The sequence below is a fragment of the Aedes aegypti genome, chromosome 2 (genome assembly GCF_002204515.2).
Source record: "Aedes aegypti strain LVP_AGWG chromosome 2, AaegL5.0 Primary Assembly, whole genome shotgun sequence".
In the NCBI taxonomy this organism is placed as follows: Eukaryota; Metazoa; Arthropoda; class Insecta; order Diptera; family Culicidae; genus Aedes; species Aedes aegypti.
In genome coordinates this window covers 436,490,050-436,510,789 of record NC_035108.1, presented here as the reverse complement: position 1 = coordinate 436,510,789, position 20,740 = coordinate 436,490,050, and the positions used below count along the sequence as shown (strand labels likewise).

General features: G+C 37.2%; 1 protein-coding gene across 2 annotated transcripts in view; it reads left to right on the top strand.

Annotated features, from left to right (window-relative positions):
- The window catches only part of LOC5567018 (neuronal acetylcholine receptor subunit alpha-7), a 414,734-nt gene that overhangs the window by 370,750 nt on the left and 23,244 nt on the right, over positions 1–20,740 (top strand). The window contains exons 11-13 of one of the 2 annotated variants that reach the window (XM_021847824.1): positions 18,522–18,667; positions 18,734–18,856; positions 18,941–19,076. In XM_021847824.1, the coding sequence (XP_021703516.1) occupies positions 18,522–18,667; positions 18,734–18,856; positions 18,941–19,076 (405 nt within the window). Of the gene's footprint in view, positions 1–18,521; positions 18,668–18,733; positions 18,857–18,937; positions 19,077–20,740 lie in introns of both variants that reach the window. The other variant, XM_001651358.2, reaches the window with a different exon arrangement.

Genomic DNA, 20,740 nt, shown 5'->3' with positions numbered 1-20,740 from the left:
TAACCGACTCTAGTCATCTTTGTAGCCAACTGATTACTCATGCTGATTTTGATTCTGATCATGTCCCTATTACATTTCAAATATCGCATGAAGCGATTCTCAATCCTATCAGCTCCACTTTCAATTATTTACGAGCCGACTGGAATATATATGAAACGTATGTTGACTCTAATCTTGATGTTAACATTTCTTTAGAAACTAAAATTGATATTGACAATGCTCTTGAAACTTTAACAAATTCCATTGTTGAAGCCAGAAACATTGCAATTCCAAAATGTGAAGTAAAATTTGAATCCGTGATTATAGACGATGATCTTAAACTCTTGATCCGTCTTAAAAACGTGAGGAGAAGGCAATTTCAACGCACTCGTGATCCTGCTATGAAAATTATATGGCAGGATTTGCAGAAAGAAATCAAGAAACGTTTTGCAGATTTAAGAAACAAAAATTTTGAAAATAAAATTTCTCAATTGGACCCCGGCTCTAAGCCCTTTTGGAAATTATCTAATATCTTGAAAAAACCTCAGAAGCCTATACCGGCATTGAAAGAGGAAAACAAATTATTACTAACTAATTGCGAAAAAGCTCAAAAACTTGCTATGCAGTTTGAAAGTGCGCACAATTTTAATTTAGGACTTACTAGTCCAATTGAAAATGAAGTTACTCAGGAGTTCGAAAATATTCTCAATCAAGAGAACGTTTTCGAAAATGCCTGGGAGACTGATATGGAAGAAGTGAGAACTATTATTAAAAAATTCAAAAATATGAAAGCTCCTGGCGATGATGGAATTTTCTACATCCTCATCAAGAAACTTCCAGAAAGTAGCTTATCATTTCTAGTTGATATATTTAACAAATGTTTTCAATTAGCATATTTTCCTGACAAATGGAAAAATGCTAAGGTTGTTCCAATTTTAAAACCAGACAAAAATCCTGCAGAAGCTTCTAGCTATCGTCCAATCAGTTTGCTTTCCTCCATCAGTAAACTTTTTGAAAAGGTTATTTTGAACAGAATGATGGCCCACATCAACGAGAATTCAATTTTTGCCAATGAACAATTCGGATTCCGCCATGGACATTCGACCACTCATCAACTTTTACGTGTAACAAATTTGATCCGTTCCAACAAATCTGAAGGCTACTCTACTGGTCTTGCTCTTCTAGACATAGAAAAAGCATTCGACAGTGTTTGGCATGAAGGTTTGATTGTAAAATTGAAAAATTTTAATTTTCCAACATACATTGTTAGAATAATTCAAAGTTATCTGTCAAATCGTACACTTCAGGTTAATTATCAGAACTCCAGATCTGAAAGACTTCCTGTAAGAGCTGGTGTTCCCCAAGGCAGCATTTTGGGACCAATATTATACAATATTTTCACATCTGACTTACCTGAGTTACCTCAGGGATGTCAAAAATCTTTGTTTGCGGATGACACAGGCCTCTCCGCCAAAGGACGAAGCCTGCGTGTCATCTGTAGTCGATTGCAAAAAAGTTTGGATATTTTTTCTTCATACTTGCAAAAATGGAAGATTTCTCCTAATGCTTCCAAAACTCAACTAATAATATTCCCACATAAACCAAAAGCTCTTTATTTGAAACCTTCAAGTAGACATGTTGTCACGATGAGAGGGGTTCCAATAAATTGGTCAGATGAAGTTAAGTATCTAGGACTCATGCTAGATAAGAATTTAACTTTCAAAAATCACATTGAGGGCATTCAAGCCAAATGTAACAAATATGTAAAATGTCTCTATCCCCTTATTAATAGAAAATCAAAACTTTGTCTTAAGAACAAGCTTTTGATATTCAAACAAATTTTCAGGCCAGCCATGTTGTATGCTGTACCAATATGGACTAGCTGTTGTAATACCAGGAAGAAAGCTCTGCAGAGAATTCAAAATAAAATTTTGAAAATGATTCTGAGGCTTCCTCCCTGGTATAGTACCAATGAGTTACATAGGATATCCAATGTTGAAACATTGGAACAAATGTCAAATAAAATAATCAATAATTTTAGGCAAAAATCGTTACAATCTACTATTGCCACGATTTATGCGTTATATGTTTAGGTTAAGTTAGGTTAAGTATATTAAAAAAAAATTTTTTTCTCTTATAAGCAGGTGAAATCAACTCACCTGAAAAAAATTTGAACTGCTACGGCAAATGAAATGTAATATGTTGTTAACACAATGTTAATAAAATCTTAGATTTGTTTTACCAAATTAGGATGATAGTGTTGTCTAATAACACAGAACACCTAGATATAAGATATAATGAATGTAATGTTTGGAATGATACTAATAAAGAAATTAAAAAAAAAAAAAATAAAAAAAAAATAAAAAAAAATAAAAAAAAAATAAAGGGAATGCCAGATTTATCGCAAATTTACACTTTAAATCGTGTAAAATGACATAACTTACATGAATTTATGTCCATGCTCGATTACGCGATATTCATTCATTTATTTAGTTAACATCTACACAGATAACACTGAATCAACAATTTCACGCCACAATACTCGGTTCGTGGCCGCATCTCTCCATCCTTGGTTCTGCCCCACGCTCGCCAAATTGATACGCACTTGATCCGCCCACCTAGCTCGCTGCGCTCCACGCCTTCTTGTACCAACCGGATCCGAAGCGAACACCATCTTTGCAGGGTTGCTGTCCGGCATTCTTGCAACATGCCCTGCCCATCGTATCCTTCCAGCTTTGGCCACCTTCTGAATACTGGGTTCGCCGTAGAGTTGGGCGAGCTCGTGGTTCATCCTTCGCCGCCACATACCGTTCTCCTGCACACCAACGAAGATCGTCCTAAGCACCCGACGTTCGAAAACTCCAAGTGCTTGCAGGTCCTCTTCGAGCATCGTCCACGTTTCATGCCCGTAGAGGACTACCGGCCTTATGAGCGTTTTGTACATGGTACATTTGGTGCGGGCGTGAATCTTTTTTGACCGCAGCTAGGCCCGACTTCCACTGATGATGCGCCTCCGTATTTCACGGCTAACGTTATTGTCAGCCGTCAGCAAGGATCCAAGGTAGACGCACTCGTCGACCACCTCGAACGTATCCCCGTCTATCGTAACACTGCTACCTAGGCGAGCCCTGTCGCGATCGGCCCCACCAGCTAGCATGTACTTTGTCTTGGCCGCATTCACCACCAGTCCAACTTTTGCTGCCTCGCGTTTCAGGCGGGTGTACAGGTCTGCCACCTTTTCAAATGTTCGGCCGACGATGTCCATATCATCCGCGAAGCAAACAAATTGACTGGATCTCGTAAAAATCGTACCCCGGCTGTTAAGCCCGGCTCTCCGCATAACACCTTCTAGCGCAATATTGAACAACAGGCACGAAAGTCCATCACCTTGTCGTAGTCCCCGGTGGGATCCAAACGAACTGGAGTGTTCGCCTGAAACCTTCACACAATTTTGCACACCTTCCATCGTCGCTCTTATCAGTCTCGTGAGCTTCCCGGGAAAGCTGTTCTCGTCCATGATTTTCCATAGCTCTACGCGGTCGATACTGTCGTATGCCGCCTTGAAATCGATGAAAAGGTGATGCGTTGGGACCTGGTATTCACGACATTTTTGGAGGATTTGCCGTACAGTAAAGATCTGGTCCGTTGTCGATCGGCCGTCAACGAAGCCGGCTTGATAACTTCCCACGAACTCGTTTACTACGGGTGACAGACGACAGAAGATGATCTGGGATAAGGGGCTGTCCATTAATTACGTAAGCCAATTTTGGCAGTTTTTCAACCCCCCCTCCCCCTATGATAAGATTTTTTTTATGAAAACCAAAAATAATTTGTATGGCACGTAAGAAATCTTCAACCCCCCCTCCCCCCATAAACCCTTACGTAATTAATGGACCACCCCTAATACTTTGTAGGCCGCATTTAGAATGGTGATTACGATTACGCGATATATAACTTAGTAATATTTATATTCTCACATGACTTGTCGTGTGAATAAGCGAAAAAATTTGGCATCCCATTTATACGCATGATTTTATGGATTTTTCTTAACGTGCAACATCAGTCACTGCTACCCGTACATAGTAAAAGCTCATGTTCGAAAGCAGTACATAGTACATGTTCGAAAGGTTTTCATACCAAAAATGTTGTAAACTTTGTGGGTTTTGTTTTTGAGTAGATGCTACATGTAGTAAAGCTTTTTATTCAAGCCACCCAATTTTTGATGTAAAACTTTGAGAAAAACCTGATTGCATTTAGCATAGAATGAAGGAAGAAATATAATTTCTAAATAAATTACTGAATATACTACTAAATAGAAATTTCTAGTGTTATCCCTAAATGACTTGAAGAAGGAATGCATGAAGATATTTCTTTAAGAATATATATAAAAAATCCCACATCTGCCATCTTTAAGAATACTTGAAGGAATCACTATATTTTTCCCAGTACATTGTGGTGTACAGGATCTGGATAATAAAAAAATTGATACAATGATTCTTCCCGTGCATGCCCACTTAGCAAAATAAGAGTATGAAAATTGTTTCAGTGTCATAGAATTGTGAACGCACAAGCCTATTGAGCTCTCGCCGAGCGGTGTCACGAACACATGCGCAAATTTGCTGGTTGAAAATACTGCCATTTGATTTTGCTGGGAACAGCTGATCATTATTTATATTTTCCACCAGCAATTTTTAAGTAGTGTTGGTGACATGTACTGTGTATGTACACGAACGCAGAAACCACTATTAACGTTGAGCTTTGCGTTTGACGTATGCGGCTAGCAAAAGTTCATTTTCGGTTCTCGTTCGAGTCGGTTTGAATATGACGCGATCACGAGCACAGCCTTTGCTGGTATTGACGAAGGCGAGAATGGAACACGCGTTGCTTCCAATGAAACGCTGTGATACATTCACAAATACCACGATGCATCGCGGTACACGATGAAAGCGAAGAATGCAAGAGCAGTGAATGAATTGTCACCCAACACGCAGCAACAAAGACATTGGGCCGTATGAATAAAATGTAGTAGAGTTGAGTTTACTACATTCTCGGTAGTAAACGCTATATGTGGAACACGAGTGGAACATGGTTGTGTCATTTTCCTTTCTACACCTTTCGAACATACTACAAACAACGCATTGCTATGAATAAAGGTAGCATTTACTACAAAGCTACTGGTAGTTAGCTTCAGAGGTTGCTACACATGCTTTGAGTTTGCGGAATTGAATGGAATAATTTACTTTTGAGTAAAAATCATGGGAAAACGAAATGAGTTTTGATATATCGGAAGGTATTTTGAGTTTTGCAAAGGAATTTTGAGGTTACGAAAACTTTCGCTCCGCCAATTCTGAGATTCCGGTAAGATTACTGGCAGTAGCAATTTGTAATATCCGTGTGAAATCTGGCTGTTACGTGAGAAATGTTTTGTGAACCCCTGTACTTTGTTGGACTATTTATGTTATGTTCTTCGGTTTTGTTTTGCACCCGTGCTGTCAAAGTAAATGAAAACAAGCAATAGCACGGATGTAAAGCACCGAAGTTGTAAGTATACAATATATTAAATGTTAGAATTAAGACTAAATATTTAATAAATTCTAGCTTTACAGCATAGGCCAAATGAAACAACTGTGTCTTTTCATTGCCTTGCTAGAAGATCGGTGTCCCTAGTTGCTGTTTTCAACACTGGCATTACGATAATTATGTTATTTTATAGGAATTTTAGCAATTTCACGTGTAAATTCTGACATCTCAGATTTCCTTTTGAATTCCGGAATTCCTGTAGGAACTTAGAGATTCCGATAGGGATGTCGGATTTTTTATGATAATTCTGAAAATTTAAATACCATTCTAGGAATATTGCGGAAATATTAGGAATCTGGTAAAAACTCTAGAATTGGGGTGGGAATGGGATTCCGAATATTAATCTCTTGGAATTCTGTGGGTATCTTTGAGACGGTATTTCTGTAAGAATCTATGAGATTGCGGTGGGATTCCTGCGAATTATTGTGTGAATATTTGTAATTCCGAAAATCAATCTTTGTAATTATTGTAAACACCTTTAAGATTCCGTTGATCTCCAGTTCCGTTGGAATTTCAAAGTAAAGCTTTAATATAAACGTTTTGAATGTCGGTAAATATTTTATAGATTTCAATGGAATTTTTTGTGGAATCGTTAAGAATTTTAATAATTTCAAAGGGAACCCGGGTGTTTTAGGGGAGATCCTCATTGAAGTCTAACGACTACCAATGGAATCACTACAATTCTCATAAAAATCTCTACATTCTAAGTTCTAGACATTCCAAGGATACTATCAGAAACCCCACCAAAATAACGAGAATATCACAGAAACACTAAGAACATCGGAATTCAACATGCTGTTAAGAAAACACACGGGGAGCATCAAAATTCTATCGCAATTTCACCAGAATCTCAGTACTGGTGCTAGAAAATATGTGGTTCCAAATTTGATAACTGTAATCTCAAGATCTCTTCATAAATGTTAAGCTAGTATTTAAAAAATCATCGGCGTTGGCGAAGGCCGAAAACCACCCAGAAAATTCTTTGATGTACCATCATCATAAAATCATAGACATAGAGAGAATACCAGACTAATCGCAAAATTACACTACAAATCTTGTAAAATAACAGCACCTTCATGATTTGTGCAAATTGTCGCGTAATCGATTAGATTCCATGCATTTTCTTCATTTGCATGATTGTATTAATTTTAAGCGTCACTCTGAATAGATTATTCTTTACGTGCAGAATCACTCTGCACTCTGAATGGAAATTTCTTAACGTGCAGCTTCAGTCACTGCTCATGTTCGAAAGTAGTAAGTACTACATGTTCGAAATTTTTTTTATTCATACCAAAAGTGTAGTAAACTTTGTGGATTTTGTTTTTGAGTAGATGCTACATGTAGTAAAGTTCAAAGTTTTTTATTCATATCACCCATTGTCACCTCCTATTCTTGTTGCAACAATTTTATTCCGCAACATGAGTTTGTTATCACCTGTACAGAATATAACAAAGATCGATCACCACGTGCGCGGCGATTTTCTGGGCTTCGAGCAATTTTCGAGAACTTTCTCCGTGTTGGTAAACATTGACACATTATCAAACAGCATCCATAAAACAAATTTGGTTTTGTGTTTAAAATTACTGACTAATCGCGAGTTGAAAAGGTTGCAACAATATTGCACTCTGTGATTGTCATGACAATTCTGCTGTGTCCTTATCCGCAACAGTTGTGACAAACGGTTGAGAGCAAGCATGCTTTGTTGTTTGTTTTTCGTCTATTTTGATGATAATTTGATTCACTGTGCAAGAGGATGATTTGGTGATGGATGTAAAAGAGATAGAATCGGCTAGGATGGGAGATGATACATCGGAAATTGAAGCTTCAGTTCGTTTACGGATTTTGCAGCAAACGCATGCCGTATGTGTTTGTTGATGTTTTTCTCGCGGAACTGATTCAGCTACCACAATGGCGCAACTCAGTAGGTATTTTTCGGATGAATAAACCGTACTTTTCTAGAGCGACAGGTCTCCTAATTACTTATTTTGAGCGACAGGACTCTATTTTCTGGAGTGACAGATCTCCGAAGAAGCTAGTTCGAGCGACAGGTCTCTGAAAGCAAAATATTTTGAAGCGACAGGTCTTCGAGCTGATATTTTCCGGAGCGACAGGTCTCCGTATCTAAAAATTTCGAAGCGACAGGTCTTTCAGGTAGTCAATTTTGGGACGACAGAACCCCTTGCAGCATTTGATGAAGTGACAGGTCTTCGTAAATAAATTACAAGGCGATTCAAATTCGTCGCAATTTTTTTTTTCGGGAGCGGTAGTCACACTTAATATGACACATTTTCGAAGAAATAGTTTCAATGATCAAAAAGCGAACTTGTAAAAGAAATGAAATTCGATTTTAATGGTTATTTCTGAAGAATTTTTTTTCGAAATTCGATTCCGGATTGGTTGAGATAAGGTTGGATTGAATCGGGCTTAAATTCGATCGGGCTTAAATTGGAAATGAATTCAGAGTGAAATTGATTAAAAATTAAAAGAAGATTGGGTGTGATTGTAAATATGAATTGGATTTGATGCTGGTTATATTATATAGTGTTGGAATGGAAATGAGTTCAATTGGAATTAAATTTGAATAAGATTTGACATGGAGATTGATACGATTTGGGTTTTAGATGGATTTTGACTGGATTTGGTCGTATTTAAAATCATATACAATTTTGATCACCATTGGATTTGGATTATATATGATTTGGATTGGAAATGGATTAAAGTTAGGTTGGATATGGATTGAACTTAGCATGGATTTTGATAAGATTTGGATTGTAATTCATTTTAATTGGATTAGATTTGGATTGGACTGAAATGTTATTCGAATTTGAATGGGTTGTATTGGAATCGGATTGTATTTGCATTATTTTTGAGATGAAGCTGGGTTTTATTTGAAATTAAATGTCATTCGAATTTGGATTTATTTATATCGAATTGGTTTTGGATTATATTTTAAATGAAATTTGGATATGGATTGGATTTTGACTGTATTTGGATTGGATTGTGATCAATTATATTCGAATTGTTTGTAGATTATATTGACCATTCAATTTCATTTGAATTTGCATTGAATTGGATTTTATTGGAATTCGATATGTATTGGATTTTAGTAAAATTTGGATGAGATTAAGATTGATTTGGTTATAGATTATGTTGATTTTGGATTCGATCTAGATTTGGATTTGAATTGAATATGGATTTGGATTGAATTCCGACTAGATTTGGTTAAATTTAAGATTGGATTGAACTGGATCTGGTTTCTTTTTGAGTTGCATTTAAATAGGACTTGAATAGCATTTGCAATTAATTTGGAAATCAAGTGATTACGATTGTATTCTGAGTTGATTGGTTTTGGATTGGGCTTGATTTTGATTGAATGAGATTATAATTGGAATTGGATTTAATATGATTGGATTTGGTTTTGATTGATTTGGGATTGGATTTTAATTGGATTAGAATTGAAAAGGATTTGGATTGGATTTGAATAAGATTTGGATAACATTTAAATAGGATATGAAATGGATTTGGATTAAATCTGGATTACATTGAATCAAGATTTTATTTTGGTTTGATTTGGATCGGAATAGATTTATATCGGATTTTAGTTGAATTAAGATTTGATTGTGTTTGGATGATATTTGAATTGATATCAGATTATATATTATGATGAAATTCTGATTAGATTTGAATTCAATGTGTTTTGAATACGATTTCAATTGAATTAGATGGGGGTAAGATATGATTTGGATTGGATTATATTTGAATTGGATTTTATTTGGATTATTTTGAAGTTGAAGCTGGGTTTTATTTGAAATTTATTAACACTTGAATTCGAATTGGTCGATATCGAATAGGTTTTTGATTTAATTTTAAATAAGTTTTTTGGATATGATTTTGATTGTTGTTTTATTCGGTTGTGTTCAATTATTTCCGAATTGATTGAATTTCATTTGATTCGTGTACATTGGATTGGATTTGATTTGAATTGGATTTTGGTAAGATTTGGATGAGATTTATCGAACGTCATCGAACTGATAGCTAATGACGGCTGCCAACACTGTAGAGAAGAAATTGCAACGATTGATTCTGTTTCCATTCTGTGGAACCCCATGTGTTTCGCCATTGGAGGTGTTCGTGAAACGGGCCGTTGGTATGTGGACAGTGTAATTTCCAGCCACATGACCAACGACCGGTCATTTTTTGACAAGCTCAACGATACGGTGAAAATCGAGGTTGTGTTGGCGAACGGATCTACCACCAAATCCGCCGGCATAGATGAAGGATATGTGAAGTGCCTTGGTGTTGACGGTAATGTAGTGAACGAAAGATGAGTGAATAAAATTCACGTTCATCGAATCACTTTCCACACGCCACCATCGTTTCAACCACAAAGCTTTTTTTCCTCTCACAACGACTACCAACTCCTCTTCGCATCCCACTTCAACGCGTCAGCTGCCAATCGGTTTTCTATGAACCTCGTATATAGTCAACAAAAAAAAAACTATTTGAGAAATTCAAAATAATTGAATTTAAAATTCCTAGAATCCGGAAATCCTTGGAAACAGTTCTTGTAGATATTTTGGAGAAATTCTTGAAGGAATATTTTAACCATTTCTTGGTGGAATTGAATGCAAACTTTCTGATGAATTTCCTCAAGTAATTCTTAAGAAGGGAATTCGTTAGGTCAATATTGATGAAATGTTTCTTGAAACTCTTAGAGGAATCTCTGAAATTGCTTTAAAAAATCTGGTGGAATCCCTGGCATTTCTGAAGAAAATCTTAGATGTTTTTTAACATGAATATCAGAAGGATTAACTAGAGGAATTTCTGGAATATGCCTGTCGGATTTAAATTTTATACATGAATGCCAGGAGAGTTTGAAATGAGTCCATGGAGAAATTATTGGCTGAATCTTCCAAGGCATCCTCAGAATTCTAGTTGAAATCCGTGGAGAAATTTCAGAACAAACATCAAACTCTTGGAGAAACCATATGTAAAAATTCTTAAAGCAATAGCTTAATATTTCCTTGAGCATTTTTTAGAAAAAAAAAAATGTTTATCAAATATACATTAAATGGATCGGCGATGACAGCCCGGCGACACACAAGTCTAATCTGAGTTTGATCTTTTTGAATGCAAAGAGTGTCGGAAAATATGATTATTTTTTATCATCTTTGACAGTTTACACTCCCGTGCAAAAGTTTGGGTTCACCCCCTCAAAAACATACAAAAGTGTTCTGTCCATATCTCTGTGATTACAAGTCCAATTGAAACTCTTTAAGCCGCATTCGAAAGGCAAAGAGTTATTCTTACTTCGTATGTATTTTTCCAAAAACATTCTTTTAATTTTGTATACTATCAGGTATCAGAAGGCCGGCTCCAGAGGCACGTTCCCCGCCATTTGGGAGATTTGTGCCATCGCCATATTTGAGCCTATTTCATCATCTACCCGATGGGAGAGGAAAGGGAAGGGAAAGATGGGAGGAAATAGGAGTGGGGTCCCTTGAAGAGGGAAAATCGCATAAGCGAATTAAGAGCATGTAGCTCCATACCACAATGGATTCGAACAGCGCCCTAAAAAGGGCACCGCAAAACGCATGAGCGTTAAGAGAGCCTATAGCTCATTACCACAGCGGGTTAAGAATAACAGAAGGTCCTGAAGATTCAGGTTTCTGAAATCAGTTTCACTTAATAAGTGTTTACCAAGTAATTGGAATCGCAATTACGCGAGAACTTGACAGTTACATATCAGGTGATAAGAAGTTCCATAACCTTTGGGATGGCTCAGTAATGTACAGACGTCCACTCGTCTCGCGAAGGGAGTTGTGAGGAACATTTCCTATGAGCAAAGTGGCAAGCAATTATGAGATCACTCGAAGCAAGGACAATTGTGTCCCAATTCACCGGAAGTGGAAACATCCAAATCACTAGGATTTCAAATGGACGGGGAAAATCCATGGAATTTGGTCACAACCAATTCCCAGTTTGTGGAGTATAACAAATGCAAAGTCTGCGAATTTACATTCTTATGTTCATATAGAGATGTAGGCCATTTCCTACAATAAGTAATCCAAGATTTGAACTACTTAAGCATTCCATCAGACTGGAGCTTCTCAAATTGATATCTGAGCTGCTCCAGATGATGTGATGAATATCAGCATCACTGCTCACAATCAGCAGAAGGCCTTTTCATAGGCAGTGAACGACAACTCGTTTGAAATCATCCATTGGGGATGGTTCATCATGTGGTAAATACACCACTAAACGAAAGAGGTATTTCCTATTGAGGTCACATACAGAAATCAATTGTGATAGCACATACATCTCTGGTTGTTAACTCAGAAATGAGTGTAGCGACGTCAGCGCTATTTACGAGCACGCATGTACGAGGCATGGCACGCGAGTATGCCATTTCATGTTTCTGAAAGTATCAAAAACTGGGTCCACTAGGTTACCTAGATAAAAGTTCACAAAAGTAAGGTTTTTGAACTAGCGCCACTTGAGCTGTACCATTTACATGAGTCTAAAGATTAATCGTTGCTGACATTTTATGCTGGAGATTGATCTAACTAAGCTATCCTAGCCGTAGCCACTACCCAAACTAGGCAGGATTAAGCTTTTCGCAATCTCAGAACAAAAAAAGATCAGCAGCGAACAAAAACCAGATCGGTATCTCTTAAAAGTCGCCAAAGGCGAAAAGCACAGAATACACTGCGTAAAACGCATAATGCGAAACCATAGAGGTGAAAATTTAAACTAAAATACAATGTATTAATAATCCCACCCTTATTTAGCCTCAGGCTTGAGACTGAAGAAGGGCAGCCGATTATCTCGGAGAAACACAAGGTCACCTGCACCATTGCTCCGGGTAGCACAGGAAGGGCATAATACTGTAGAGGGCGCCCTGGAACTCCACAGGCTCCGTTTGCGGGTAGGTTTTATTTAGACCCCCCTAACCATTCATTCTTAGGCACGGTAAGCTTAAAGCCGTATAAATTAGGGGTCACCTGTGAGGTGGACTTTTACCACCGGAACAGGCAGTCCGTAGTGTTAATTCTTAGCCAGTTGAAACAACCGCTACCGACACTACGCGGCTATCTAGGCTGATTGGGAAAAGGAAGTTAACATTGATGATTAACTCCTGACGTGCCCAAACAGCCAGTAAGATAAAAAATGTTTATCAAATATACATTAAATGGATCGGCGATGACAGCCCGGCGACACACAAGTCTAATCTGAGTTTGATCTTTTTGAATGCAAAGAGTGTCGGAAAATATGATTATTTTTTATCATCTTTGACAGTTTACACTCCCGTGCAAAAGTTTGGGTTCACCCCCTCAAAAACATACAAAAGTGTTCTGTCCATATCTCTGTGATTACAAGTCCAATTGAAACTCTTTAAGCCGCATTCGAAAGGCAAAGAGTTATTCTTACTTCGTATGTATTTTTCCAAAAACATTCTTTTAATTTTGTATACTAAATTTATACTTAAAGTTGTGACATATTTCAAAAAACACACTGAAAAATCATATCTATTTTCCTCAGCATTGGGTCGACCAAAATTTTAAATCAAAGTGTCATTAGAATTGTAATCTTATATTCTTTGAAGAGACCTCCCGAAATTTTGCGGAAAAATCTGAAAAGTATTCAAAATCAATGAAACAGTCAGTGAAGTCATCGTGCAAAAGTTTGGGTTCACCCCTCAGTATGTTGCAAATCGTGCAAAAGTTTGGGTTCACCTGAGCCACACTCACATCATTTTTGTCAATATCTCTGCCATTTTTCAACAGATTTTAATAGTTTAAAGCTTTTTTGAGTGAAAATAATGGTGCGTGCATGATTGGTTTAAGATTTCACAGATTTAAGTGAGTTCAGGTGAACCCAAACTTTTGCACGATACACCATACTGAGTGAACCCAAACTTTTGCACGATGATTTCACTGACTCTTTCATTGATTTTGAATACTTTTCAGATTTTTCCGCAAAAATTTCGGGTGGTCTCTTCAAAGAATATGAGATTACGATTCTAATGACACTTTGATTTGAAATTTTGGTCGACCCAATGCTGAGAAAATTAGATATGGTTTTTCAGTGTTTATTTTGAAATATGTCACAACTTTAAGTATAAATTTAGTATACAAAGTTCAAAGAATAATTTTGGAAAAATACATACAAAGTAAGAATAACTCTTTGACTTTCGAATGCAGCTTAAAGAGTTTTAATTGGACGTGTAGTCACAGAGATATGGACTGAACACTTTTGCATGTTTTTTAGGTGGTGAACCCAAACTTATGCACGGGAGTGTATATACATACCAATAAAGGATTTAAATAAAGTTTATTTAGATATATGATTTTAATTGTATATTGATAAACGATGTCTGGTTTGCTGGGCATAGAGGCGAGAAGATCATCCTTTCTTTTAAGGACAACAAGTGAATGTTTTTTCTCTTTGAGTTTAACAACATGTTCCCTTATATGTCCGAATAGAATGAAGTGTTGTGCGAATATTTGGGTGTGTTTCGCAATTTGATTCCGTACACCCTCAACTTTAAAATTCAAATGAATATCGTGAACAAAAGTTTATAATCAATACTGAAGCAGCTCTTCGATTTTAATCAATAAAAAAGTGAAATATAAATTTATACCGTAATTCGGTGCTGATCTAGTCAATTATTTCATATGCTGTATTCGAATTGTATGTTTTGTACGAAATGATGATAAAAATAACAATTTCAGGCATTTAGTTTTTTAGACACATCAGAATTCACTCTCATATAGTTCAGCACTAAAAGGCACCAATATTACTAGTCAATATGATGGGAATATTGTGGCAGAAATCTTTTGAGTTGCATTACAGGTTTTAAACATATCCCATAACATCCATTACGAACTGTGGTTCAAACCTTCGAATTATTTCTGGTAAGATCTTTTTCATAGGCCTGTTTGTTTGTAGACTCCAAAAGTTCTCAACACAATCTAACATAACTCACTTATTTGAAAAATATGAAAATTTAAACACAATATTAAACCCCCTCCCCCTCAGGCTATCCTTGATTATCTCTCGTCGTCTATCACCAATAGCAATTGAGTTTATCGTCAGTTATCGAGCTGGTTCCATCAACGGAGTTGTGTTTGATCCTTCGACCTTGACGCTTGCTCCTGCGGAGGCCGGCGACGATGGCAGAATCAAACATGTCGCGCATCGGTCGAGTAAAGTGAAAAAGTGCCGCGCCCGATTAGTTCTTTTTGATCTTTCGACGTTGACGCTTGCTCCTGGGCAGTGCGTCAAGAAAGCCCGAGCAGTCGTCAGTTGTTTTCCCTCTCGGGTCGCGCGCCTATTTTCTCTGAGTGCTTTTATATAGCCGAGCAAACGAGTGAAGCTGAAAGTGGATTGTTGCTGCTCAAGGATGACGGATCAATTGGTGAGCTCGTTTCATGCTACTATTTCTAATCTATAAAATATGTATGACTGCTCCTTTAATCGTTACAACGGTGAGACGTAAATCTGATTTTTCAACAAACTATGAAAGGTTCGTCACTGTGAGTGTCGACATAAACTCTGATCCATAAATTATTTAAGTCTAATTTTTTTTTCAAAACACCTTTTTCCTTTTACCTTTATTTTTGTATTTAAAAAAAAACTTTGAATGGTTCGACACTACGAGTGTAGACTTGCGAGTTTACTTTATTCAACAAACTTTGAAAGGTTCGTCACGTCAAGTGTCGGCATAATTTTTCTCTACATAGATATTGCTCATATCAAATGAAAATATTATATTTACATATAAGCATTATATCTCACCAATAATTATGTATCATGGTCTCATCGCTTATCAAAGTGAATCCTGTGACCCAACGATCCTCCCCATTAACAAACATCCCTCCCAGTAACCTTTGTGGAGATGCAGAGGCAAACACGGTCTCCAAATAGCAAAGATTACACACTAACATTCCTTCCCCCAATCCCACCTGACTGCAAGGACGTGGCCGGCGCCGTTATTGACCATGTATAAATAGAGGCACTGAATTATGCACACTGAAGAAGATTATGGCCAATCCCAGCCGATCTTCTAGTTGATTCTTTGTGCATTTTCATTGACTTCGGTCAATCACGGAATAGCAACCATTGATATGTGTAGTCAGTTTAAGCTAAGCTAAGCTAATATTAAACCCCCTCCCCCTCATTGCTAAAACCACTCCTGTTTGGTTTAAAATTCAGAAATAATTTGATCTGTATGAATGGTTGTTGGGAATGTGCATTTTGTTCATTCAATAATTAAGTTTTTGAAAATGAATTTCTAATGTTACAAATACAATTTCAACTTCTAAATAGTAACTGTTGTACAAAACAAAAGTATCTCCTTCTGAGAGTAACCCTAACCACACCAGCGGCCCGAACGCATCCCAACGCATAACGTCGCCCCGAATCTTATGATGAATAGGATGGGCTTTATGAAGATTTGGAAATGATACGGCCGGTCGCCCAGTTCATCTGTTCTGTCCAGATTTTTCGATCTGCATCTGCATTCGACCTGACACTAACCAAGCCGTTTGCTCTCGAGGTGCAAACGAGAACCCAAATAGATGGAACTAATGTACTTGCAAGAGTTTGTTCAGTTGAATGAATGCTTCTTCCCTGCACCATGGTAACGTACACGACACGCAAGGATATCGTAGGGAGTGACAGTGTTCGCTTCGTAGACGTCACAGATCTCACTGACTCTCTCTCATTCCAATGCACACCGGAGTAGTTTGAATCATACATTACTAAAATTATCTGCCCTTCCTGTCAATAAGTGCACAGAAAGAAAAATCCATGTAAATTTCAGCGAAAATCATGCACATAAAGGGAATGCCAGGTATGTCACAAATTTACATGACACATCGTGTAAAATTACATCAACATCATGTAAATTTATGCGAATTGTCGCGTTATCGGTTAGAGTCCATGCTACGATGTTTAGCGGAATCTTACATGATGTAATTGTAATTTTACACGATGTGAAGTGTAAATTTGCGACATATCTGGCATTCCCTTCATGTGCATCATTTTTCGCTGAAATTTACATGGATTTTTCTTTCTGTGTGGATACTGGCATTTTTTTAGTTTTGTATCTAGCATGAGCCCCAATTGATTAGAACCCCTCTCATTGTGACTACATGTTGAGGTGGGCCGGACTTTCGGATTGAACTCAACGCGTCAACTGACAATGCTAGAATAATCTTTATTGAAATGAATTCTTCGGTGGTAACCTAACATGGTATGGTACGAACAGAATGTAGGAAGCCGACGCGCATACGTTATTTTGGAAACAGCCTAGCGGAGTTTATTTAAAACATGTGGTAACAATTATGATATTTGGAAACAAGGTTTGGTAACAAGGAAAAGGAAAAGGTTCTCGGTGCTGACCGAGTTCTGCTTATTGTCAAGTTTGGGTGGTCGGAATTTAGGTTACAATGTCATGGTGCTTAATTTATGATGAGTGACAATATGATACATGTTTCTAAAAGGTGGTCGAATGAATTTAAGGATGGTGGCGAATCGTTTTACCACAATGTCAACTTGAAGGTTTCAAATAAAGAACTTTTGGTTCATATGGGAATATTATAAGCTGAGTTTTGGAAGCACTAGGAGAATCTTCCAATCCAAAAAAAAATATCCGAACAGACATGCATGACATCCCTGAGGTAACTCAGATAAGTAAGATGTGAAAATATTGTATAATATTGGCCCCAAAATTATGCCTTGAGGAACACCAGCTCTTGGAGTTACATGGAGTCTTTCAGACTTAGAGTTCTGATAATTAACCAGAAGTGTACGATTTGACGGATAGCTTTGGGTTGTTCTAACGATGTATGTTGGAAAATTAAAGTTTTTTTTTCAATTTAATTTAATATTATCAAACCTTCATGACGAGCATTGCCGAATGTTTTTTCTATATCCTGTAGAGCAGAACCAGTAGTTCTAGCCTTCAGATTGGTTGGATAGAAATCCATCATACTTAAAAGTTGATGAGTGGTCGAATTTCCATGTTGGAATCCGAGTACATTTGCAAAAATTGAATTTTCGTTGATGTGTACCATCATTTTGTTCAAAATATCTCACCAATTTGTGACAAAAAATCCGTTGTTCATCTGTTTTCACAATATTTGAAAAATAAAACGCGTTCAAGAATCACAATTTTTCAAACTTGAAATTTTCACCACGAATTTGTTCTAATTACTCCTCTGTGCGATGCTACCGGACCGGTCTCTGTGCGAGCCAATGACGACACCGACCGACAACGATGAGTTGTGGTTGTTTCCGTTGGTTCGCTTGGGCTAACTAGGTTAAACGTCATTGTCTTAATTGGATTGGAGCCATCAATTTCGCCGAAATGCTTTGAGTAAAAAGTCACAACAAGCCACATTGGGCGGAAGCGTATACTAACTATACAGCTTCCACCCAAACATCAAAGAATGCCCGGATGGGGCAAGACCTGCTTGAAGGCTTGGGAGTTGGGAAATTGCTTCCTGCTGGCACGTCATCATATTTTTTATGCTCTCGTGCGCTCGGAGTTCTTTTTCCGGAATTGGATTCAAAATCCATTAGAATATCATGTGCTGCTATTTGAGAGGTACCACATGGGAATTTCGAGTTGAGTAGAAAGTTAGTCAAATATACTCATATTCAATTAATTTGAGTAGTGAAGTATTCTACCGTAGTACACTAATTTAACATATATTTCACCCTATAGTCCCGCGTGAGCATTCTCTAGGCTCTTAGTCAAAAACATCTATTTGGAACTTTTTGGATCTTGAAAAAGTAAATTATCATGGAGAGCTTAACTTTATTATTAAGGTTCTCTTCATACAGTTCTAGTTCTACAGTATGACCAACCGGATGCGTTTTTTCTGTAATCACCCTCAAAACATGATATTATTGAATTTCTCATTGTATCTTCTCTTCCTCTCGAACCACAGGTTAGAATCATATTTTTATATTGGCTGCCATGTATTTTAAGAATGAGCCGACCGGGTAGATCTTTATCAGTGGAATATCCACCAACGCCAACGTCGGATAGTTCCGAACGGAAAACGCACATACAGGACGTCGAACTGAAAGAGCGGTTAGTTGCTTATTATCAAGGATCATTTCACAGCCATCTCATGGATAAACTTTTGTTCTTTCACAGATCATCGAAGTCGTTACTAGCGAACGTATTAGATATAGATGATGACTTTCGTCACAACTGTAGACCACTAACCCCCGGAGGTACACTGCCACATAATCCAACGTATTTCAGGACTGTTTATAGGTGAGTGCTTTTCCCCGTTGATCAAACACAGCAGGATTTAAACTAACATTGCATTCTGGTGCTCTATTCCCCACGCGACAGTAGCGATGATGGAAGTATGGGACCGATCGGAAGCAATCGAATGCCAGATGCAATCGCGCCACCACACACGTGTTTCACATCATCCGCTGATTACGAACTAGCTTTAATATTAAAAGAGATACGTTTTATCACCGATCAGGTAAGTTGAACTGTTTTGCAATTCAAGTCAAGCTTATATGGCTGAGTGGCCGGCCGGGTTTATGATAAACGTGCTTCAATATGGGAGAATGAATCATCGCGTCGGTTTAGTATTTATCTGACAATATTACCAAAGCAATCATCGAGTAACACCAGAAAATGACGACGGAACTAATGAAGACTATAAACCGTAAAATAGTTACAGAACAGCATGCATGGCATATTACCCAAGTAACACCTCTTGTTATACAAGAGTTCAGAATAAACGTTACATACATATTCGGTTGTATTTCTCTAGCATTTATGGTTTAATATTTTACACTTATATACCTGAAAAAGCGCAAAAAATGGTGGCTTAAATAACATCTTAAAAGTTACCGTAAAACGGGGTAACTTTGATATTTTTTTCGACGAAAACTTCAATATTTATGCTGGTTTAAAGAATTATAATTTATATTTTTAAAACAAGTACTGGTGTCCTAGCTATCGATTGCACTTGATAAATTGCCAAAAAAATTATTCTGAATGGATATATTATTTTCCATTTAATCGAAAGTCGGTTTTCTGTTTTGGGGTAACTTTGACAATGAACTATAAATCGAACAAAATTGAAAGCATTAAAGAACATTATAAGGCGTTGCATACCTCTAGGCGTTTAACGCTATATGGAAATTTCTGGCTTAGGCTGTGAAACGTTTCACCAATTCGTTTAAAATTTAATATTTCGATAGTTATTTTCCCCTCAATTGGTTAAATTGAATTTCGCAGTCGACCCATTTGAGCCTTGATAGTAGATTAGATATTTCAGAACAAAGTTGACAGATGATTAGTTATACTCAAATTCACGGGAGCAGAAAATAATTTTCGAACTGTCAAGTCTTACCAGAGCAGGGTTATTTTTAACCGAAAGGGAAATAATCCCCGAGCTGTCAAATTTTAACTAAAAGTTAAACAAATTGATGAAACGGTTCACAGCCTTAGATTACAAAAATGGTTTTCGCTAAGAGATTTGAGGCCGAATTTCTGTTCTGCTACAACTACACGCAGAAACTTGTTGCACGATTGACATAACTACTCCGAAAGTTGCTTTAACATGCCTGGATACTATTGTTACAAAAGAGGGATGGAATGTACCTAAAGCTCATAAATTTTAAGTTAAAAAATAATAATGGGTAGGGAAATACGTTTATACCTAGTGTTAATATATAATGTGTGCATACGATGGTTTTCTTCAAGTCGAGTCTAGTACACGACACTGAAGACGGCCTTACAGTTGAGGTCGAAATACGCGTATCTGTCAAAGGATACAAACTCTAGTGGAATTAAATGGTATAGTACTAAATTCGGTTTTTTCATCTACTTATATTATCGGTGTTTCTAAACTGATAGTATGGTTTGCCCAATCGCTTTTGCTTTTGTTTCTGTCGTTCATCACATAAATATTTCAATTATTTTATTGTTGAATCAGCTTTCCGCACATTGTTACCTTGAAACGTTATGAGCTGTACCGCAAAAAAACACTGATTACCAACAAGCGATGTTGGAGTAGATGTAAGTTAATGGGCTCTCACTCTCAAATTAGTAGTTTGTATTCCTGCTTCCATATTTATTTACATTTTGTCGCATTTTGAAGATTCGTGCCAGGTTTGACAACACAACATCAAC